This window comes from Onthophagus taurus, chromosome 3 (genome assembly GCF_036711975.1).
Source record: "Onthophagus taurus isolate NC chromosome 3, IU_Otau_3.0, whole genome shotgun sequence".
NCBI lineage: Eukaryota > Metazoa > Arthropoda > Insecta > Coleoptera > Scarabaeidae > Onthophagus > Onthophagus taurus.
In genome coordinates this window covers 24,883,457-24,906,092 of record NC_091968.1, presented here as the reverse complement: position 1 = coordinate 24,906,092, position 22,636 = coordinate 24,883,457, and the positions used below count along the sequence as shown (strand labels likewise).

The window sequence follows — 22,636 nt, the reverse complement described above, 5'->3', positions numbered from 1 at the left end:
TAGAAACATTCGGGTTTAGCCGTTTTGAGATGAACGAAAAATCATTAAAAATTTCTGGACATCTTTAAAAATCTTCTAGAAATCTTTATAACTGTCTAGAAAGCGCTTAAACACTATTTGATAATTATACAGACTATTAGAAAGCTTTTGAACATCTTTCTCTTCGAGTTTTAATTATTATTTAGCAATTTTGCATTAAAAAGATACTTTAATTAATAATCGAATGTGATGATGAATTATAAGCGAATAGAAGGAAACTAGATGAAACTGCAACAAGAAATTTTATATATCGTATTGGGATTGTTATAATGAGGTTGCTAAAGACAAACTTGATATAAATAAAGTTGTATTCAATGAAAAAAGTCCTATTGAGGTTGAACTTAATAGTTTGACTGAGAAGTCATATTTGTAGAGATAAATACGAAAATCTCGTTTTTCTCAATATTGTTCATTTGTTGTCTTAATCAAGTGATGCATAACGCGGTCCAATTAAATTCTATGATAAGTAAACATAAAGAAATAAACGATTCAATTAGAAAAAAAATTAAACAAAAATTAATTTTTTCCATTTTTTTATTATTAAATACAAATGAACGTCAAAGATTTAAGAAGCGTCCACAGCGGCAGCTGTTTCTTCAGTATATTTACCCTTATCTTTACCAAGAGCAAGTGCACGTCCTTTACTCCTCCTATCGATAATCTTCTTCCTATCTTTATCCATTTTCAGTTTTACAATTACAACCTAAAAAATAAAATTAAATCAATTAATTCATTTTTATTAATTTATATTTAAATGATATGAATTGATTATTAGAAAGAATCAGAGCCACAAATTACACCAACATAATGAGTAGAAAATAACCCTCTTCCATTAAAAAGAGAACCTTAATAACTTCCAAGGAATTAAATTCTTGAAACTCATCGTCTGAGAATGGTTTAAATCATCACATGAGTTTATTATATAATATAAAAAAATAATCTAAATAGAACTTACTTTTGATGGATGAATACCAACGTAAACGCTAGCTCCATTAGCTTTCTCCCTTTGAATTCGTTCAATGTAAATAACGAATTTTTTCCTGTAAACTTGTACCACTTTACCTACTTGTTGCCCTTTAAAATGACCACGTACAACCTAAAATTAATTGTGTTATATTAATTACCTACATTTAATACAATAAAGTCTACATACACCCCAGAAAATGATAATATCTCAGCTTCCAAAATGCAATTCAATGAAATTTTTTAACCCTTTGTGACCCAATGGTACTTTAAAGTACCGGTTTACAAGAACCTGTATAAAAAATGACGCAATCCGCACTGTAGGGTTTTTAGGTATATTTAAATTTATTCATTCAGATATGTATTTAAAAGTTTAGTGTAAAAGGTATCTCTTTGATAAACAATGTACCATATTGAGATTGATGTAAAAATGAGCCAAGCGAATACGTTTCGGTACTTGAACAAAGCTTGTTTTGAATTAAAAAATCTCCCGTTGGATAATTCTGAACAGACAGACATAGAAGGTGAAGATGAGATTGTTGTTACTAGTACTAGTTGTTACTCAGATTTCTTGGAAAATTGTTATGGAATCATCACCTATTACTAATTAAAGCATCTACTTTCCAGTGATCAAGTTCGTTTTGAAATATCACTATTAGTTCTTGAGATATAAGTTACTGGAGTTAATTAGAAATTTTAACCATGCTTTGAGTAACTTTAAAAATTCCTGGAAAATCGATTTCTTGGGAAATTGTTATGGAATTATCACCAATTACTAATTAAAGCATCTACTTTCCAGTGTTCAAGTCCGTTTTGAAATATCACTCTTAGTTCTTGGGATATAAATTACTGGAGTTAATTAGAAATCTCTTTGAGTAACTTTAAAAATTCCTGGAAAATCGATTTCTTGGGAAATTGTTATGGAATTATCACCAATTACTAATTAAAGCATCTACTTTCCAGTGTTCAAGTCCGTTTTGAAATATCACTATTAGTTCTTGAGATATAAGTTACTGGAGTTAATTAGAAATTTTAACCATGCTTTGAGTAACTTTAAAAATTCCTGGAAAATCGATTTCTTGGGAAATTGTTATGGAATTATCACCAATTACTAATTAAAGCATCTACTTTCCAGTGATCAAGTCCGTTTTGAAATATCGCTCTTAGTTCTTGAGATATAAATTACCGGAGTTAATTAGAAATCTTAACCGTGCTATGAGTAACTTTAAAAATTACTGAAAAATCGATTTCTTGGGAAATTGTTATGGAATTATCACCAATTACTAATTAAAGCATCTACTTTCCAGTGATCAAGTCCGTTTTGAAATATCACTATTAGTTCTGGAGATATAAGTTACTGGAGTTAATTAGAAATTTTAACCATGCTTTGAGTAACTTTAAAAATTCCTGGAAAATCGATTTCTTGGGAAATTGTTATGGAATTATCACCAATTACTAATTAAAGCATCTACTTTCCAGTGTTCCAGTCAGGTTTGAAATATCACTCTTAGTTCTTGAGATATAAATTACTGGAGTTAATTAGAAATCTCTTTGGGTAACTTTAAAAATTCCTGAAAAATCGATTTCTTGGGAAATTGTTATGGAATTATCACCAATTACTAATTAAAGCATCTACTTTCCAGTGATCAAGTCCGTTTTGAAATATCGCTCTTAGTTCTTGAGATATAAATTACTGGAATTAATTAGAAATCTTAACCGTGCTTTGAGTAACTTTAAAAATTACTGAAAAATCGATTTCTTGGGAAATTGTTATGGAATTATCACCAATTACTAATTAAAGCATCTACTTTCCAGTGATCAAGTCCGTTTTGAAATATCACTCTTAGTTCTTGAGATATAAATTATGGAGTTAATTAGAACTCTCTTTGAGTAACTTTAAAAATTCCTGGAAAATCGATTTCTTGGGAAATTGTTATGGAATTATCACCAATTACTAATTAAAGCATCTATTTTCCAGTGATCAAGTCCGTTTTGAAATATCACTCTTAGTTCTTGAGATATAAATTATGGAGTTAATTAGAACTCTCTTTGAGTAACTTTAAAAATTCCTGAAAAATCGATTTCTTGGGAAATAGTTATGGAATTATCACCAATTACTAATTAAAGCATCTACTTTCCAGTGATCAAGTCCGTTTTGAAATATCACTCTTAGTTCTTGAGATATAAATTACTGGAGTTAATTAAAAATCTTAACCGTGCTTTGAATAACTTTAAAAATTCCTGAAAAATCGATTTCTTGGGAAATTGTTATGGAATTATCACCAATTACTAATTAAAGCATCTACCTTCCAGTAATCAAGTCCGTTTTGAAATATCACTCTTAGTTCTTGAGATATAAATTATGGAGTTAATTAGAACTCTCTTTGAGTAACTTTAAAAATTACTGAAAAATCGATTTCTTGGGAAATTATTACCAATTACTAATTAAAGCATCTACTTTCCAGTGATCAAGTCCGTTTTGAAATATCACTCTTTGTTCTTGAGATATAAATTATGGAGTTAATTAGAAATCTCTTTGGTTAACTTTAAAAATTCCTGGAAAATCGATTTCTTGGGAAATTGTTATGGAATTATCACCAATTACTAATTAAAGCATCTATTTTCCAGTGATCAAGTCCGTTTTGAAATATCACTTTTAGTTCTTAAGATATAAATTACTGGAGTTAATTAGAAATCTTAACCGTGCTTTGAGTAACTTTAAAAATTCCTGGAAAATCGATTTCTTGGGAAATTGTTATGGAATTATCACCAATAACCAATTGAAGCATCCACTTTCCAGTGATCAAGTCCGTTTTGAAATATCACTCTTAGATCTTGAGATATAAATTATGGAGTTAATTAGAAATCTCTTTGAGTAACTTTAAAAATTCCTGGAAAATCGATTTCTTGGGAAATTATTATGGAATTATCACCAATAACCAATATCACTCTTAGTTCTTGAGATATAAACTACTGAAGTTAATTAAAAAATTGGAAAGTGACACTGAAGTAGTACAAATAAGGGCCCAAGAAGAAGAACAAGGCAGAAATTGATAGAAAATAGAGAAAACTAGAAAAACAAACTAAAATTCCAGGATACAATTATCCATAGGAAATAATTGCCGATACTTTTGCAACTTGCAATAATCCTACAGATTATTTTCTAACACTGATGGGTAACTGTGTGAAAGATATTACTTTTCAAACTAATTTGTGCGTCACCCAAAGGAATAAAACGCTAAATTTGAAAGAGGAAGGGTTGCTGTGTTTGCTTGGCATAAATTTCTTAATGAATTATCACAGTTTGCTAAGCTATAAACTCGTCTGGAGTTATGCTGAAGACTTGGGTGTACCACTTGTCATAGGAATAATGGCCCATAACAGGTTTCAGGAGATTTTATCATATCTGCATGTTTATCATACAATTTTGAAACAGTTAATCATCAATTTCCCAGTTTATTATTAAGTATGAAGCAATTCAATCCCATGAAGCCCATAAAAAGGGGTTATAAGCTTTGGTGCTTAGCAGATAAGAAAGGTTACATAAAGAAAATCTCCTGAAACAGAAGAAAAATTTCAAGATTATGGATTAGGTGAAAGGATTGTCCTTCAACTTACTGAAGATGAGTGAAAAAAAAAAATAAATAGAATGGCCTTTTGGTCAGTGTTTAAAATACACATTGGACATTGGAACAGTTTATCCTTTTAGGTTAAAAACGCTAAACTGACTACATTGTGCATTTTTACAGACCATAAACTACATTTTGGAGTTGGATAATAATCATAACTTAATTTAATGTTTCACAATTAACATTACAGATGATCTTAATAATCCTAAACATTCAATGAAGATAGTTAAGGAATGATTGTTGTATAATGTTCCAAACCAATTATATTTCTCACCTAAGTCGCCTGATCAAAACCCCATAGAACATTTATGGGATGAAATTGATTTTATCATTTATGAGATAAAATTTTGAAAAAGTGGGAGAAAATATTGATGTACTGTTGATGCAAAATTGTATTAGAGCAGAAAGGTAGACCAAGATGATGCAAACACTTTTGTGTGATCAAAAAAAGTACATAATTTATCATTGTTATCTTTTTTAATTCTTATTACAAGTACATATTTTAATTTGAAATCATTATTAATCCTTGAAAATATCTAAAATGTTTCATAACAATAAATAAACGTTTATTTTATTCATAAATACGAATTTCTGGCCTGTATGAAAATTTTTCATGACTAAGTATAAACTTCTAATATCCTTAGTTTAAAAATTTCATCAAATTGCATTTCAGAAACTGAGATATCATTTTCTTTGGTTTTTATTGTATCACTGTATATTAACTTACCTGTACTTCATCGTCTTTTCTAATCGGCATACTTCTAACATTGTACTTTTGTCTCAATTCCTTTGATAAAGGCGATGACATCAAAGTGCGTCTAACATGCGAAGGAGCGGTGAAATGACGCTTCCTATTTTTACTACGCGATGAGGACACTAATTTATTAAGTTTCATCTTGATGAAGTTGCTTTGGTGCTCCTAAAAAAGAAATTAATGTAGAAATGTCAACTAACATGGAAATTTGAGGTTATGTTGTTTTCGATTTTTCATCAAAAATTAATGATTATAATTAAAATGCGGGGGGATTTTAATCGTAAGGGGTCGATATTGATGATTTAAGGATAATTTGATGTTGTTTTTTGAGTTTAAATTGAGGATGATTGAGGATTTAAGATTTAAAGATTCCTTACCGACAGCAACAACACACACGAAAAACGGAAAGAGAGTTAAGTTAGTTGCGGTTGATGAAAATTGATTGTGTTACCAACCTAAAAAAAATTTAAAATGAAAAGTAACTAAATTTAATTTTTTTTTATAAAATTACAAATTTAATTAATTTTGAGATTTAATTATTAAAATTGGGCGAAATTAATGATTAATTAATTAATATAACACTTATTTTACAAAATTAATTTTTACTTCATCGGATTAATTAATTAATTGAGATGAAATTTTTAATTAAAAAATTAATTTTTTGTAATAATGCATTAATTATTACAAAAAATTCGATTCAAAAATAAATCCCCACTTTCAATTTATAGAAAACCGGCTTTAAAGTGGGCTTAATGACCTTGTTGTTGAGATAGAGATGGAAAAAACTTTTCAACAGCACCGCTTAGACTTAGATAAAGATTTATTCAGCTTCAGTTCATCATCAGATTTTCGCGAAGAACGTTTCAAAAAATTTTTATTTCAAAAATGAATAGTTTCAGGCATATTTTAACGCATAAAGTAAGTTTGAAGATAAAGAATTCGCCTCTAAAAAGTTATCCATATGTTTTAATTTTATTATTTAGGGATCCTCCTCGATTGCTACAAGATGTGCCCGAAATTTTTTAACAACGTCGAAACAATTCCAATCCACCGAAGCTGCCGTTTCCGGTCATTTACCGGTAACGTTTTTAAGCGATGATGAGCAAATGATGAAGGAAACTGGTGATTATAACAAAAAAGACGATTTAAAAGCATTTTTAACATTTTCTATTTAGTTTCTAGATTAGCAAAGGAACAGATTGCTCCTCACGTGAGGGAAATGGAAAATAATCACAAAATCAAACCGGAAGTTCTTAAAATGTTATTTGATAACGGGGTAAGTTTAAATTAAAAAAATTTTAACGACTTGTTTAGTGAAGACGAAAAAAGTTAGATTGGATCAAGTCCAAAGTATTTCACGGACGTAAATGCCCCTGAAAAAGTTAAATTCAAAGGTGCAAAGAGTAAAAGTTAAAAATTTCCTTTTAAAAAAGAAAAATTTTTATAATTTTAGTAGTTATTGTTTTGACCTTGAAAAAGTAAACGTTACGTTGAGCAGTTAAAGATAGCGTGATAAGAATGTTTTATTAATATTTATTTTTAGTTTAAGAGAAATACTTTTAAAATTGATTCTTCAAACATTTAAAGATTGTCAATTAACGTTTTACTTGATAAAAAGATCCAAAGATTATGATATCAATTTTTAGAATTTCAGATAAACACCCATAAAAGTTCTAATTCGATTTAAAAAAAAGTAAATAAATAAAACGAATCTTACAGAAAAATTAAATTAATATGTCAAGTCATCGTTTATAAGATAACAAAGACCTTTACACTTAATAATACACAATTCAATTTTTTTTGGTACTCTTTTTGTAAATTTATTAAGAACAAATCAAATGGTAATTAAGCTTAAATCTCTTCTTCTTTAAGGAGGATCCTTCAAGACATGAATTTTATAGCGAATTTTCAAAGTTATCGATGAAAATTGCAACATCAAAAATTTGATCAAAACTTCAAATATTGTTTTCTCAAAAACTAAAAATTATTTTTCAAAACGGGTTGGTTGATTGGAAAGAGGACACTTTCATTAACACTTTGGGAAATTTTCAAACTCATATTCCAAGAAATGGATTTTATACGAATTTTTAAAACTTAATCGGCGAAAATTGCAAAATTCGAAAAAATTGTCGATCATTTCAAAAATGTATTTCTCAAAAACTAAAAGCGATTTTTCAAAACGGCTTGTTGCATTAAAAAGAGGACAATTTAATTAATAATTGGTGATATTTCCACAACGATCCTTCAAGAAATGAATTTTATAGCGAATTTTGAAAATTATCGATGGAAATTGCAACATCGAAAATTTTGTCAAAACTTCAAATATTGTTTTCTCAAAAACTAAAAGTTATTTTTCAAAGCGGGTTGGTTCATTGGAAAGAGGACACTTTCATTAACACTTTGGGAAATTTTCGAAGTTATATTCCAAGAACTGGATTTTATACGAATTTTTAAAACTTAATCGGCAAAAACTGCAACATCAAAAATTTGATCGAAACTTCAAATATTGTTTTCTCAAAATCTAAAAATTATTTTTCAAAACGGGTTGGTTCATTGGAAAGAGGACACTTTTATTAACACTTTGGGAAATTTTCATACTCATATTCCAAGAAATGGATTTTATATGAATTTTTAAAACTTAATCGGCGAAATATGCAAAATTCGAAAAAATTGTCGATCACTTCAAAAATTTTTTTCTCAAAAACTAAAAGTGATGTTTCAAAACGACTTTTTGCATTAAAAAGAGAATACTTTAATTAATAATTGGTGATATTTCCACAAGGATCCTTCAATAAAGTAATTTTATAGCGAATTTTGAAAATTATCAATGAAAATTGCAACGTCGAAAATTTTATCAAAACTTCAAATATTGTTTTCTCAAAAACTAAATGTTATTTTTCAAAACGGGTCGGTTCATTGGAAAGAGCACACTTTTATTAACATTTTGGGAAATTTTCAAACTCATATTCCAAGAATTGGATTTTATACGAATTTTTAAAACTTAATCGGCAAAAATTGCTACATTCCAAAAAATTGTCGATCATTTCAAAAATTTATTTCTCAAGAACTGAAAGGGATTTTTCAAAACGGCTTTTTGCATTAAAAAGGGGATACTTTAATTAATAGTTGGTGATATTTCCACAAGGATTCCTCAAGAAATAAATTTTATAGCGAATTTTGAAAATTATCGATGAAAATTGCAATATCGAAAATTTTATCAAAACTTCAAATATTGTTTTCTCAAAAACTAAAAGTTATTTTTCAAAGCGGGTTGGTTCATTGGAAAGAGCACACTTTTATTAACATTTTGGAAAATTTTCGAACTTATATTCCAAAAACTGGATTTTATACGAATTTTTAAAACTTAATCGGCAAAAACTGCATCATCAAAAATTTGATCAAAACTTCAAATATTGTTTTCTCAAAAACTAAAAATTATTTTTCAAAACGAGTTGGTTTATTGGAAAGAAGACACTTTTATTAACACTTTGGGAACTTTTCATACTCATATTCCAAGAAATGGATTTTATACGAATTTTTAAAACTTAATCGGCGAAAATTGCAAAATTCGAAAAAATTCTCAATCATTTCAAAAATTTTTTTCTCAAGAACTAAAAGTGATTTTTCAACACGGCTTGTTGCATTTAAAAGAGGATACTTTAATTAACAATCGAAAGTGATAACAGCGACAGTTCTGTAACAACATAAAGTTTCTGGACATCTTTAAAAATGTTCTGGAAATCTTTATAACTGTCTAAAAAGCGTTCAAACACTTTTTAATAATTATAGAGACCATTAGTAAGCTTCTGGACACTTTTGAACATCTTTCTCTTTGAGTTTTAATTATTATTTGGTAATAGATTGTTGTATATTTTTATTGAACTAAAAGTAGAACTAATCTAAATTCCTAGAACTTGTAGTTTTTTTTAATGAGTTAGCCTTTCTCTGCTATGAATGCTATATATGAGCCTGCTCACTTTGCTGCGACAAAGGACTTAATTCTTGCTGAAGCGTCGATGTCTTTGTCTTGGCAGAGACTTGGCTATATCCTGGAAATGATTATTCCTTATTTTGTATCAAGCACTGCTTTCATTTTTTTACAAGTCGAATAACGCGTACTGTTGGAGATGTTGGCATTTATGTTAGGGATGGATAACGGTGTTGAGGTGGTGATGAATGAGGTTCTTTACTTTATTGAGCAGTTATGGGTACGGATACGATTTGGAAGTTATTGAAACTGTTATTAAAGGAAGGAATATTGGCAGGGCCACGGTTCTTGTTCTGCAACATTACTTAATGAATCATTAGAGAGTTTCTTTTGGTGGTGACTGGTCTGATGAGGCTGTTGTGTTGTCTGGCGTTCCTCAGAGATCTATCTTAAGTCCAATTTTCTACTTAATTTATACTAGTAATCTTTTTGATGTGTTGCATCACTTCTTAATCCTTATTGTTCATGGTTGTCACATTCCAGAAGCCTAATCTGAGTGATTTTTAGAATCAAGTCCTTTTTCGTGCCGCGTCGTCAACTATTTTATTATACTCAATTAATTTATTTATACTCAATCCACCCATACTTCCTCGTAGGCAGAGTTCAAATAACAAGCTTAATATAATTAATTAATTTAATTAAATAATGCTTTTAATGATGTAAACAAATAAGCGCCATCTATTAATGAGCAGCATCACCTGTCAAAGTGACATTTAAATTGTCAAGCGTTATGTCAGATTATTAACTTATCTCAGTTTCTTGAGGATTTAAGCAAGGATTTAAAATGATTTAATATAATTAATATCCAAAAATGTTTAATTGTAATACATATTTATATTTCAGCTAATGGGAATTGAAATTGATAACGAATACGGCGGATCTGGTTGTAATTTTATGACCGCCGTTCAAGTTGTTGAAGAAATTTCGAAAGCTTGTGCCGGAGTTGGAGCTTTAGTAGACATCCATAACACTCTATCAAATCCGGTGATGCAAAATTACGGTACAAAAGAGCAAAAGGAAAAGTATTTGCCAAGGATGGCTACCGATATGGTAAGTACTAAAAAATTATGTTAAATGTTATATTTTGTAATCTAAAATTCTGTTTTATTATCGCAAAGTAGGTGAAACAAAACGTTTTTAAACTTTTAAGTGTTATGTGAGATAAGATGAAATGTGTTCCGAACGAAAAGTAAATATTAAATTTAGCGTTTTCTGTTTGTACAGAAAAACCTATGAACCCCAACGAAAATAACGTGACTCGGTCGCGAGCGGTTCAAAAATAGTTTAAATCTAAATTTTCAACTAGAACTTATAAACGAACATCGTTGAAGGTCATCTCATTAGAAACACGTGGCTCTCACCCGATCGATAATTTGTTGTTAATAAATTAGTATTTTCCGCATGAATAATATTTATTCTCATTAATTTTAATGCAATAGCAATAATAATTAATGATTAATTACAAAAATAAATTAATTTTTTTTGTTTACAAGTGAAGTTAGTTACAATTAATTTTGAATTTTGACATTTTAACATTTTTAGGTTAATTCTTTTTAAATTTTAGGTAGCAAGTTTCGCATTAACGGAGCCATCGTCGGGATCAGACGCTTTCGCTTTAAAAACGACCGCAAAAAAAGATGGAAAAGATTGGGTTTTAAACGGAAGTAAAATGTGGATATCTAATTCCGATTTAGCAGGAGTTTTCTTAGTTTTCGCTAACGCAAATCCATCAGCTGTAAGTTTCTTTAATCCGCGTTAAAATTAATTCTAATTAATTTAATTTTTTTTAAGGGTTACAAAGGAATAACTTGTTTCATCGTTGACAGAGACACCCCGGGTTTTACCGTAAACAAACCAGAAAATAAATTGGGAATTTGTTGTTCGGGAACTTGTATGTTAACATTCGATAATGTTCGTATACCTGAGTCTAATATGCTCGGCGAATTCGGGCAAGGTTATAAAATTTCAATCTCCGTTTTGAACGAAGGAAGAATTGGAATTGCAGCTCAAATGTTGGGTTTATCCCAAGGATGTTTTGACGCGACGATTCCTTACACGCTGGAACGTCAACAATTTGGCCAAAACATTTTTAGCTTCCAAGGGATGCAACATCAAATTGCCGATATTGCTACTCAAATTGAATCGGCTCGATTATTAACGTACAACGCCGCCCGACTAAAAGAAGCTGGAAAACCGTTCATTAAAGAGGCCGCTATGGCTAAATATTACGCTTCGGAAGTAGCTCAAAGGGTTACGATTAAATGTATTGATTGGATGGGCGGAGTTGGATTCACTAAAGATTTTATCCAAGAGAAATATTATAGAGATTGTAAAATCGGGAGCATTTATGAAGGCACTACTAATATGCAATTATCTACGATTGCTAAAATGATCGAAAAGGAATACAAATAAGCAATTATTTTTATATTAGATTTTATAAGAAAAAATTAATACTTAAGATTAATTGAAAATAATTAAAATGTATGCTATTTTTTTGTATGCAATAAAATTAATAAAAAATAATTTTTGATTAATATTGTGGCGCCATCTATTAACAAAATTTTTATTTAATATTTGAAGCGCAACAAAAAGTGAGGTTAAGTTTGAGGGTCAAAGTATAAGTTAACTTAACTCCCCACCATTGCAATGTACAGCGAAACTTGATTATTAAAAATAATCCAAATCATTCTGCTTTGATCTTTGCAACTTTTTAAAGATAAGTAAATCTTTTTAAGGTGTAATTGGACGATTATACAACCAAAAATTTTATTTGTTTCACTTCGGCTTGAAAATAACACAAAAATAACCTAAGAAAATGAATAATCTTCAAAGATTTTGCTTAAAAACTCCGGTAAGTAGATCATTTTGTTCTATTATTAATATTTATGGCTTAAAAATCGACGATTTTATTTTCAATCAGTATCGGGTTTAGCGAATGTTTCTAAGTTTAATGTTAGTTCTAGTGACAATGGTGATTAGTTAGCATAAGATATCACTATGTTGCATATTTTTGTTGGACTAAAACTAGAACTAATGTTTAAACGTCAATGTGACACAAATTCAATGCTAACTGTAACTAACTTCACAACAATTTGTCAAAATTAAATGTCAATTTTATGAAACGTCATGTTTTTTTAAGAAAATTAATTAATTTATGCTTAAATCATACGAAAAAAGGAATTTGTTTACGTTTTTTTAATGTCAAACCTTTAGAAAGTGCTAAAAAATTATAAAAAACATTATAAAACTTCTATTATATGACAACTAACTTCAGGCTTAAAATATCAACCTCAATTTTGACATACTTGTAATCTTCATTAAAAATCCTTTAAAATGAGTACAAACACGACATATTTATCTTCAATATTAATGAAGTTGTGGTCAACTTCCGGTTAAGAATGTCAATATCATTTTGACATATTCTTAATTTTTATAAACGATCTTAATATTTGTCACAAAAACAAAAATATAATAAAAAAAAATTAAAAATTAAGGTTGGTATTAATATTTAAAAATTAAATTGCTATCTTCATTGTTGCTAACTTCGGATTTAATGTTTTTTATTCTAACTTTTTTGTTTTTTGAGGTAAGTCCATCTTGTTTGGACTCATTTTAACGTTTTTTTTTTAATAAAGAATCATGAAAGAACACCATGAAGTTGTCCATTTGTGTATTATATAATAACTAACTTCAGGTTTAAAATGTCAACCTCAATTTTGACATATTTGATATTTGTAATCTTCATTAAAAATCCTTTAAAATGAGTACAAACATGACACATTTATCTCCAATATTAGTGAAGTTATGGTCAACTTCCGGTGAAGAATGTCAACGTCAATTTTGACATATTTGTAATCGTCGTGAAAAATCCTTTAAAATGAGTCCAAACATGATACGTTTAATTCCAATATTACTCGAGATATAAGCAACTTCCGGTTTGAAATGTCAATGTCGTTTTGACATATTCTTAATTTTTATAAAATGTCTTAATATTAGTCACAAAAACAAAAATATAATAAAAAAAAATTAAAAATTAAGGTTGGTATTAATATTTAAAAATTAAATTGCTATCTTCATTGTTGCTAACTTCGGATTTAATGTTTTTTATTCTAACTTTTTTGTTTTTTGAGGTAAGTCCATCTTGTTTGGACTCATTTTAACGTTTTTTTTTTTAATAAAGAATCATGAAAGAACACCATGAAGTTGTCCATTTGTGTATTATATAATAACTAACTTCAGGTTTAAAATGTCAACCTCAATTTTGACATATTTGTAATCGTCGTGAAAAATCCTTTAAAATGAGTCCAAACATGATACGTTTAATTCCAATATTACTCGAGATATAAGCAACTTCCGGTTTGAAATGTCAATGTCATTTTGACATTTTCGTAATTTTTATGAAATGTCTTAATATTTGCCACAAAAACAAAAATATAATAAAAAAAAATCGGAAATTAAGGTATTAATATTTAAAAATTAAATTGCTATCTTCATTGTTGCCAACTTCGGGTTTAACATTTTTTCTTCTAACCTTTTTGTTTTTTGAGATAAGTGCGTCATGTTTGGACTCATTTTAAAGGTTTTTTAATGAAGATGTCAAATATGTCAAAATTGACGTTGACGTTTCAAACCGGAAGTGATTGTATTTCCATTAATTTTAAAGTTAAATATGTCGAGTTTGGACTCATTTTAAAGGTTTTTTTATGAAGTTGACAAATATGTCAAAATTAAAAGTTGAAAGTTCGAATTTTTTGGTTTATTGAGATAAATGCAAGAACTAGAAACATTCGGATTTAGTCCCACGTCCCTCAAGACGGCTAAACCCGAATGATTCTAGTTCTAGATCTTGTGTTAGTTCTAGTGACAGTTTAAAACTAGAACAAACACAAAAAGTGACGCCACTTCGAAACTTTATACCAAACATTCTTGTAGAAATCGTTATTTCAAGTAAATAAATGGAAAAATGTAAGATTTGAATCAACATCTAATCAACATCTTCCTATAACTTTTTTAACCGAAGAAGAACAAGCAATGAAAGACACCGGTAGTAAAAACATTAAATTTAATACATTTATATTATATTGAAATAACTTTCTGATTTAGTTGCAAAATTTGCAAAAGAACAAATTGCACCATACGTACGTGAAATGGAAGAAGCTGGAAAACTACGACCATCACTCGTCGAGGCTTTATTCAATAACGGAGTAAAAAAAAATTATTTATTTGATACATTTAATCAAAATTACGCATTTTAGTTAATGGGATTAGAAATATCTCCGGAATATGGCGGATCCGGAGCTAATTTTATGTCAACGATTCAAGTTATCGAAGAAATTTCAAAAGTCGATCCTGGTGTAACAATTTTAGTCGAAGTACATAACACTTTAGTCACAGCGATGCTTCAATTATATGGAAGCAAAGAACAAAAAGATAAATATTTAACAAAATTAGCCACAAACATGGTTTCTAGTTTCGCTTTAACGGAATCCGGCTCCGGCTCGGACGCTTTCGCGTTAAAAACAACCGCGAAAAAAGATGGAAATGATTATGTTATAAACGGCACGAAAATGTGGATTTCATCATCCGATATAGCTGAGTTCTTTATTGTTTTTGCCAACGCTAATCCGGCTTCGGTAAAATTCTTTTTAATGATTAAAATATTAATTTAATTGAATTATTTGTAGGGTTATAAAGGAATAACTTGTTTTATCGTGGATAGAAACACCCCCGGATTTACAATAAATCGGCCAGAAAAAAAATTGGGGCTCCGTTGTTCCGGAACTTGCACCTTAACCTTCGATAACGTTCGTGTCCCCCAAACGAATGTTTTAGGGGAAGTCGGGAAAGGTTATAAATACGCAATTTCATTATTAAATCGGGGAAGAATTGGAATTGCCGCGCAACAATTAGGGATAGCTCAAGGATGTTTTGATGCAACGATTCCTTATTTATTTGAACGGAAACAATTTGGGCAAAAAATTTTTGATTTTCAGGTACTAATTGATTACACTGATTGACAAAAATGAACTTGTAATTTGTCGCATGCATTCTTTTTGGCATTTTTGACTTTATTTAGACTCCCTAAGGTGGAAAATAGGTGTAGACAAATTTTGGCACCCATATTTCTTTTGTGATTTGAAAATATGTTTTTTAAAACAAAAAATTATGATTTTATGGAGTATTTCGCTTAAGGCTGGTGTTTTGCAAGCGTCCAACAAAAATTTCCCAACATACGAGGGCTCCATTTGCCTTGGTATTGTTTTTTCATGCTGGAAATATCCTGATGAAAGCTTTCTACTCCCTAACGTCTTCTAGGTTCTCAAAACCTGAACCGTTGCGATCCATGGCTTTGACAAAATTTTTTATCACAGCTAGTTTTATATGTAGTAGTGGCAGAAGTGCTCTAATGGGCTCTGGAAGAGGAGGGTGTGAAAAATTTTTATTCTCAGGAGTGAGGCACTCGCGCTTTGGCCTGTCTTTCTTGCGGTAGTGATTGTTTCGATCTCTGCTGTCTCACTTAAATAAAAAGCAACAATACATTGTAAAACCCAGTTGCAATCCAAAAAGCAAAGCAATGGCTTTGAAATTACAACATAGTTTAAATGAAAATTGATTATACTGAATCTATTTCCATTTTGAAAGAGTGCAGTTAAAAGACTGGTTTTTGAAGAGTCTAGGTATATGATTTTGCAAAAAGCTGGATATAATTTATTTCTCAAAAACTGAAAGTGATTTTTCAAAACGGCTTGTTGCATTAAAAAGAGGATATTTTAATTAATAATTGGTGATATTTCCACAAAGATCCTTCAAGAAATGAATTTTATAGCGAATTTTAAAAATTATCGATAAAAATTGCAACATTGAAAATTTTAGCAAAACTTCAAATATTGTTTTCTCAAAAACTAAAAGTTATTTTTCAAAATAGGTTGGTTCATTGGAAAGAGGGCACTTTTATTAACACTTTGGGAAATTTTCATACTCATATTCCAAGAACTGTATTTTATACGAATTTTCAAAACTTAATCGGCGAAAATTGCAAAATTCGAAAAAATTGTCGATCATTTCAAAAATTTATTGCTCAAAAACCAAAAGCGATTTTTCAAAACGGCTTGTTACATTAAAAAGAGGATATTTTAATTAATAATTGGTGATATTTCCACAAGGATCCTTCAAGAAATGAATTTTATAGCGAATTTTGAAAATTATCGATGAAAATTGCAATATCGAAAATTTTATCAAAACTTCAAATATTGTTTTCTCAAAAACTAAAAGTTATTTTTCAAAGCGGGTTGGTTCATTGGAAAGAGCACACTTTTATTAACATTTTGGGAAATTTTCAAACTCATATTCCAAAAAATGGATTTTATACAAATTTTTAAAACTTAATCGGCAAAAATTGCAACATCAAAAATTTGATCAAAACTTCAAATATTGTTTACTCAAAAACTAAAAATTATTTTTCAAAACGGGTTGGTTCATTGGAAAGAGGACACTTTTATTAACACTTTGGGAAATTTTCAAACTCATATTCCAAGAACTGGATTTTATATGAATTTTTAAAAGTTAATCGGCGAAAATTACAAAATTCGAAAAAATTGTCGATCATTTCAAAAATTTATTTCTCAAGAACTGAAAGTGATTTTTCAAAACGGCTTGTTGCATTAAAAAGAGGACACTTTAATTAATAAATGGTGATATTTCCACAAAGATCCTTCAAGAACTTAATTTTATAATGAATTTTGAAAGTTATCGATGAAAATTGCAACATCGAAAATTTTATCAAAACTTCAAATATTGTTTTCTCAAAAACTAAAAGTTATTTTTCAAAACGGGTTGGTTGATTGGAAAGAGGACACTTTCATTAACACTTTGGGAAATTTTCAAACTCATATTCAAAGAAATGGATTTTATACGAATTTTTAAAACTTAATCGGCGAAAATTGCAAAATTCGACAAATTGTCGATCATTTCAAAAATTTATTTCTCAAGAACTGAAAGTGATTTTTCAAAACGGCTTGTTGCATTAAAAAGAGGACACTTTAATTAATAAATAGTGATATTTCCACAAAGATGCTTCAAGAACTTAATTTTATAACGAATTTTCAAAGTTATCGATGAAAATTGCAACATCGAAAATTTTATCAAAACTTCAAATATTGTTTTCTCAAAAACTAAAAGTTATTTTTCAAAATGGGTTGGTTCATTGGAAAGAAGACACTTTTATTAACACTTTGGGAAATTTTCATACTCATATTCCAAGAATTGCATTTTATACGAATTTTTAAAACTTAATCGGCGAAAATTGCAAAATTCGAAAAAATTGTCGATTATTTCAAGAATTTTTTTCTCAAGAACTAAAAGTGATTTTTCAAAACGGCTTGTTGCATTAAAAAGAGGATACTTTAATTAATAGTTGGTGATATTTCCACAAGGATTCTTCAAAAAATAAATTTTATAGCGAATTTTCAAAATTGTCGATAAAAATTGCAACATCGAAAATTTTATCAAAACTTCAAATATTGTTTTCTCAAAAACTAAAAGTTATTTTTCAAAACGGGTTGGTTCGTTGGAAAGAAGACACTTTTATTAACACTTTGGGAAATTTTCATACTCATATTCCAAGAATTGCATTTTATACGAATTTTTAAAGCTTAATCGGCGGAAATTGCAAAATTCGAAAAAATTGTCGATCATTTCAAAAATTTATTTCTCAAGAACTAAAAGCGATTTTTCAAAACGGCTTTTTGCATTACAAAGAGGAAGCAATCTAGACGAAACTGCAACTAGAGATTTTATATATCGTATTGAGATTGTTATAGTGAGGTTGCTAATGACAAACCTGATATAAATAAAGTTGTATTAAATCGAAAAAGTCCTAATGGGGGTGAACTTGATTATCATCTGCAGTGTCCAACTCATAAAAGAGATACTAATTACTGTGCGTGGTGGAGTACTAAGTAATAGATTTTTAATATCCGGCAGGATTTTAAAAAATAAACTACAACACACTAAATTCTTTTCTTGTGAGAAGTATTTTGTTAGTTCTTCGTCACGGCTACAAAAAAGACACAAAGTCTTCGAAGAAAGAAGCTAATTCCAGTCTTTCAGTCTAGATCCTAATACTTCAGACTACTTTTTTAACTTGAGTTAGGAATGAGGTTCCTTGCCTTCTCAGGCACATAGGTTGGATAATGAATTTCATCTTAAATTGCACTACATGAAAATAAATCGATGACATCATGATTTGGCATTGCAGGTTCAGGTAAATCAGCACTATGACGAAGTGGTCGTGATGCAGAATGTACATTTGCATATTTCACAGTATGTTTTGACGTCATATTCATTCCATGTATAATAGTCAAGCAAAAGTAGCAATCAGATACATGATCTACGCAATTTTTCCAAATCATGGGTTTTCCGAAAGCCATATGTATTCAAAATATCATGATGCTACACCATGTATCGCCTTCGTTTTGCCCAACCAATAAAATTCTTTATACATGTCGTAAAGCATATATGAGGTGCCCAATACTTATCTTGATAAGCCACAGAGAAACCAAAAGATACACGATAACACTGCTTCACCAGTTCAGTAAAATTTCGTCGCTGGTTTTTGAAACTGTTAGGATGATTAATACACTTCCTTTACATATTGAGAAACTAACAACGATTATCTTATGTATGCTAAACTCACAATTTGACACTATTTTAAAGGATAACTTATAATAACTCATTATATGTGAGTAGAGTACTATACTTTGTCCACGACTATTGAAATTGATTCCATAAATTTATTTTTTAAATAAAGCTTAAACGTCAATGTGACACAAATTCAATGTTACCAACTGTAACCAACTTCACAACAATTTGTCAAAATTAAATGTCAATTTTATGAAACGTCATGTCCCTTTTGTTACAAAGTAATAATTAGCATACGGAATCCATGTGACAAAAACCTTGTCAATCAGTGTTATTTAATTAATATTTATTAATTTCTGTTTAAAATCAAATTAGGGGTTAAATTTTCAAGTGGCACAAATGGCTACGGAATTAGAGGCGGCACGATTATTAACTTACAACGCTGCAAGATTACAAGAATTAGGAAAGCCGTTCGTGAAAGAAGCTTCGATGGCGAAATGGACCGCGGCTGCGATGGCTCAAAAAATGACGATAAGTTGTATCGATTGGATGGGAGGGTTAGGTTTTAGCCAAGAATTCATTCAAGAAAAGTTTTATAGGGATTGCAAAGTTGGGAGTATTTACGAAGGGACTTATAATATCCAAATGAATACGATCGCAAAACATATCCGAACTGAGTATCAATAAATAAATCGCTACTAATACGTTTATTAATATTCTAAATCTATTTTTTTATGTTACATTTTTATTTTGGATCATGTGGTAGTTTAAATCCAACCATTTTAGCCGTTTCGGAAACAGTTCGTTCACCTTTTCCATGAAACTCGGCGCTAATTTTTTTTTGTAATCTCCCACTTCTCAAATAACACAAATAAGAAGTTGCCATAAACTTCATTTCTTCGTTTGCTTTGCAATATTGTTGATCTGTCAATTGGTGTTTTCGAAATTGTGATAAAATGTACCTCATGGTAAGGTTCTCATTAAGTTTTTTATTACTCGGTAGAGTATGTCGCATTTCGGAGATAATGTTTCTCAATAAAATTATGTTGTTTGAAAAACCCATCTTAAAAAAATTAATTATTGTAAATTTTTTTGTAAATTAAAGTATAGTATATGCAACCAATTACGCATCTTTTTTTAAATCACTACTTTTGAAACATATGTACGTTTTATTAGTTTATAGATATATGTAGTAACTATTGTTACTTTACTTTAAAATCGTTTATTAAAAATAACTTATATATATAACTACGTCTTAACTTTATTGCTAACATAACTTTAACTTGACTTATGACAGTTATGACTCTTTCTCCTACTACTAGATGGCGTAACCATATATGACAAATTTAATCAAATTTTTATAAAAGCGGTTAATTCGTTTTTAATTTTAACAAAGATAATTTAATTTAAATTTTTTGTAATAAATTCTAAATCGTTTGAGTTATACTCAGGCTCCTTCTCAGAAATAACCCAAAAATCGTTTGATATTAATTTTAAATTATTAATGGGAAAGATATGAATGGCTGTGTCATTAAAAACCTCAAAATATTTAAAAGAATTAATTACAGCTAATTCTAAAGTGTACGGTAAAATCTTACAAATAAACCCTGCTTTATTCTCTAAATCTTTAGCATTATTCCTCTCAATAATACCATTAAAACTATTACTAATTATAATACAAGTGCTTAAATTTAAACCCCAATTGCTCCAAACCAAATTATTACTCAACTCTTTCGGACAATGCGGTAAATAAAATAAACTCAAACCTTCCCCTTTTACTTTAAATTTCCCTTCAGTATTCTCATTTAAAACTTCAAAATCTAATTTAAGTAATAAATCGATTTCATTTTTACTAAAAATCGGGTCATAAACGTAAACTTTACAAGAATACGTTTCTTTGAAACTCAATAACAGTGCTAATTGATATCGGGAAATAACGCACTCGCTAAATCTCCCCAATCCGAAACAAACAATTTCCTCAACCCTTTTATTTCCCAAACAATCTAAACCTTCCCGCATTGACGCCCGAAACGAATCGTACAAATCCGACGAGCACAAATCATCCTTTGCTTCAAAAATGCGTCTGGAACAATTGAGGTTATATTTCCCCCGATAGATTTATTAATTAATCGTGGATGTCTTACCGTTTTATTAAGTCAGGATCGAAAGGGGCGAAATCTTTATCAATTTTCGATTTTAATTCCAACGTTTTCTTTTGATTTCGACCTTTATTTTTATACGTAACCAGTTTAAATTCGTCTTTGAGGTTAAGTTCGTTTGACATGATTTTAATTTGACAGTTATTGAGAAAATAAGTGTTCGATTGATTTATTAAATTAATTGAATTAAAATAAATTATTTATATTATTTTAATAACTTAATTTTAAACAAAAATTTTGGTGTAATAAAACTTAATATTATTAAATTTGGAAATTAAAAGTTAAAATTTTTTTAATCGAACTTTGCTTAATAAGCAAATAAAAAGTGAGGTTATAATCCTTTTAAACTTAAAAGCATGGTAAGATAAGTAAATAAATAATAAATAATTGTTGATAAAAGAATCGTTTTTAAGGATGTTTTAAACCGACCCGCCGATGAATTCGAAAATGACCAATCTGTTGAAGCTATGTGGGCTATGAAGGCTTTCGAGCATGCCGAAATCTACTTTAACGTAGGTTAATTTTAAGAATAAATTAATTTTAAATAATTTTTTTTCTTTATTTTAGATTCTTTGTTCGGTTGATCCGAAATTATTAAAACTCACCCCGTTAGACGACACCATTTACAAAATATTCAGGGAAGAATTTCCTAAATTGGATGTAAAAGTAATCGACGAAAACAAATTAAAATGCCCCGCGAGCAAAGCTAAATGGAGACCGTTTTGCGAGCGTTTTAAAAAAGTCGTTGAGGATTACAGTTTGGGGACGTTAATGAGAGCGGATGCCACAAAAGATTATTCTAAAGAAAATTCGATTTTAGTGACTCGTATTCAATTTTTAGCCATTGAGTTAGCTCGAAATAAGGAAGGAATTAATGATGGGTTACGAAAAGCTAATAAACATTCAGTAAAAGAAAAAAGTGATATTAATAAAGAAATGTAATTTTAATAATTTATGATTAAATCATTTAATTTAATTAAAATCGAAGTAGTTTCAATTTCTCACCAATAGATGGGAGTAAATTACAATAAATAGACAGGTAAAGGGTAAAGTGAGGTCATTGCTATTTATTCTCAGGATTAGGTTAATCATTAAATTCCTAAAAATTAACTTATCGCTATAAATAACTTTATTTGTAACAATTTAATCGATTTTTACACTATTTACAACTTTGTAGAAAAGAAATTTCAACGTAATGGATGTTTTTCATTCCTTGACCAAGTATTTCGATTACTCATTGGAGGTGCACTTGGTTGAACAACGTTTAAAGTCCTATGCACCTGCCTTTCAAGTAAAGCTTCCTTGTTTAATTTCCTAATGTATAAAAACGACGTTATTCCAATCACTAATAACAAGGCAATGAGAACAATCAAAATTATATTTGCCACCATTCGTTCTACTAAAAACGCCACACATAATCCCGTTATAACTATGATGATTATTAGAACGATTGCAACGATGAAAA

At 29.3% G+C, this 22,636-nt stretch overlaps 5 protein-coding genes across 6 annotated transcripts; 3 read left to right on the top strand and 2 right to left on the bottom strand.

The window, feature by feature from the left end:
* Positions 1-555: 555 nt before the first annotated feature.
* LOC111413221 (ribosomal protein L26) lies at positions 556-5,840 on the bottom strand. Its single transcript, XM_023044115.2, has 4 exons — positions 5,763-5,840; positions 5,359-5,550; positions 995-1,135; positions 556-742 (listed from the first exon to the last, which is right to left on the bottom strand). The coding sequence occupies exons 2-4, from the start codon at positions 5,524-5,526 to the stop codon at positions 605-607; spliced, it is 447 nt and encodes a 148-aa protein (XP_022899883.1). The 5' UTR covers positions 5,527-5,550; positions 5,763-5,840; the 3' UTR covers positions 556-604.
* A 316-nt stretch (positions 5,841-6,156) lies between these two features.
* LOC111413217 (short/branched chain specific acyl-CoA dehydrogenase, mitochondrial) lies at positions 6,157-11,907 on the top strand. The gene is made up of 6 exons (XM_023044109.2): positions 6,157-6,303; positions 6,369-6,507; positions 6,561-6,661; positions 10,217-10,423; positions 10,938-11,108; positions 11,165-11,907. Exons 1-6 carry the CDS (start codon positions 6,271-6,273, stop codon positions 11,783-11,785), a joined length of 1,272 nt encoding a protein of 423 aa, XP_022899877.1. The 5' UTR covers positions 6,157-6,270; the 3' UTR covers positions 11,786-11,907.
* A 47-nt stretch (positions 11,908-11,954) lies between these two features.
* On the top strand, positions 11,955-20,135 carry LOC111413219 (short/branched chain specific acyl-CoA dehydrogenase, mitochondrial-like). The gene is made up of 6 exons (XM_023044110.2): positions 11,955-12,224; positions 14,306-14,417; positions 14,477-14,577; positions 14,629-15,006; positions 15,058-15,366; positions 19,388-20,135. Exons 1-6 carry the CDS (start codon positions 12,189-12,191, stop codon positions 19,697-19,699), a joined length of 1,248 nt encoding a protein of 415 aa, XP_022899878.1. The 5' UTR covers positions 11,955-12,188; the 3' UTR covers positions 19,700-20,135.
* On the bottom strand, positions 19,705-21,320 carry LOC111413220 (protein FMC1 homolog). 2 transcript variants are annotated; one of them, XM_023044114.2, is made up of 2 exons: positions 21,157-21,248; positions 19,705-20,075 (listed from the first exon to the last, which is right to left on the bottom strand). In XM_023044114.2, exon 2 carries the CDS (start codon positions 20,073-20,075, stop codon positions 19,758-19,760), a length of 318 nt encoding a protein of 105 aa, XP_022899882.1. In that variant the 5' UTR covers positions 21,157-21,248; the 3' UTR covers positions 19,705-19,757. The 2 variants fall into 2 exon arrangements, with proteins under 2 accessions (XP_022899882.1, XP_022899879.2); XM_023044111.2 differs by lacking the exon at positions 19,705-20,075 and adding an exon at positions 20,113-21,095 and having other exon boundaries at positions 21,157-21,320.
* A 111-nt stretch (positions 21,321-21,431) lies between these two features.
* On the top strand, positions 21,432-22,153 carry LOC111413215 (protein PBDC1). The gene is made up of 3 exons (XM_023044107.2): positions 21,432-21,530; positions 21,585-21,683; positions 21,739-22,153. The coding sequence occupies exons 1-3, from the start codon at positions 21,528-21,530 to the stop codon at positions 22,111-22,113; spliced, it is 477 nt and encodes a 158-aa protein (XP_022899875.1). The 5' UTR covers positions 21,432-21,527; the 3' UTR covers positions 22,114-22,153.
* The last annotated feature ends 483 nt before the right edge of the window (positions 22,154-22,636 follow it).

Coding starts and splice junctions, on each gene's coding strand:
- LOC111413221 (XM_023044115.2), bottom strand. CDS start 5,526: ATGAAACTTAATAAATTAGTGTCCTCATCGCGTAGTAAAAATAGGAAG. Junction 1,136..5,358: donor GAAAAGACGATGAAGTACAG/GTAAGTTAATAT, acceptor AATTAATTTTAG/GTTGTACGTGGTCATTTTAA. Junction 743..994: donor TTGGTATTCATCCATCAAAA/GTAAGTTCTATT, acceptor TTTATTTTTTAG/GTTGTAATTGTAAAACTGAA.
- LOC111413217 (XM_023044109.2), top strand. CDS start 6,271: ATGAATAGTTTCAGGCATATTTTAACGCATAAA. Junction 6,304..6,368: donor GGCATATTTTAACGCATAAA/GTAAGTTTGAAG, acceptor TTTATTATTTAG/GGATCCTCCTCGATTGCTAC. Junction 11,109..11,164: donor CTAACGCAAATCCATCAGCT/GTAAGTTTCTTT, acceptor ATTTTTTTTAAG/GGTTACAAAGGAATAACTTG.
- LOC111413219 (XM_023044110.2), top strand. CDS start 12,189: ATGAATAATCTTCAAAGATTTTGCTTAAAAACTCCG. Junction 14,418..14,476: donor ACAAGCAATGAAAGACACCG/GTAGTAAAAACA, acceptor TTTCTGATTTAG/TTGCAAAATTTGCAAAAGAA. Junction 14,578..14,628: donor AGGCTTTATTCAATAACGGA/GTAAAAAAAAAT, acceptor TACGCATTTTAG/TTAATGGGATTAGAAATATC.
- LOC111413220 (XM_023044111.2), bottom strand. CDS start 21,296: ATGTCAAACGAACTTAACCTCAAAGACGAATTTAAACTGGTTACGTAT. Junction 21,096..21,156: donor GATCCTGACTTAATAAAACG/GTAAGACATCCA, acceptor CAATTGTTCCAG/ACGCATTTTTGAAGCAAAGG.
- LOC111413215 (XM_023044107.2), top strand. Junction 21,684..21,738: donor ATGCCGAAATCTACTTTAAC/GTAGGTTAATTT, acceptor TCTTTATTTTAG/ATTCTTTGTTCGGTTGATCC.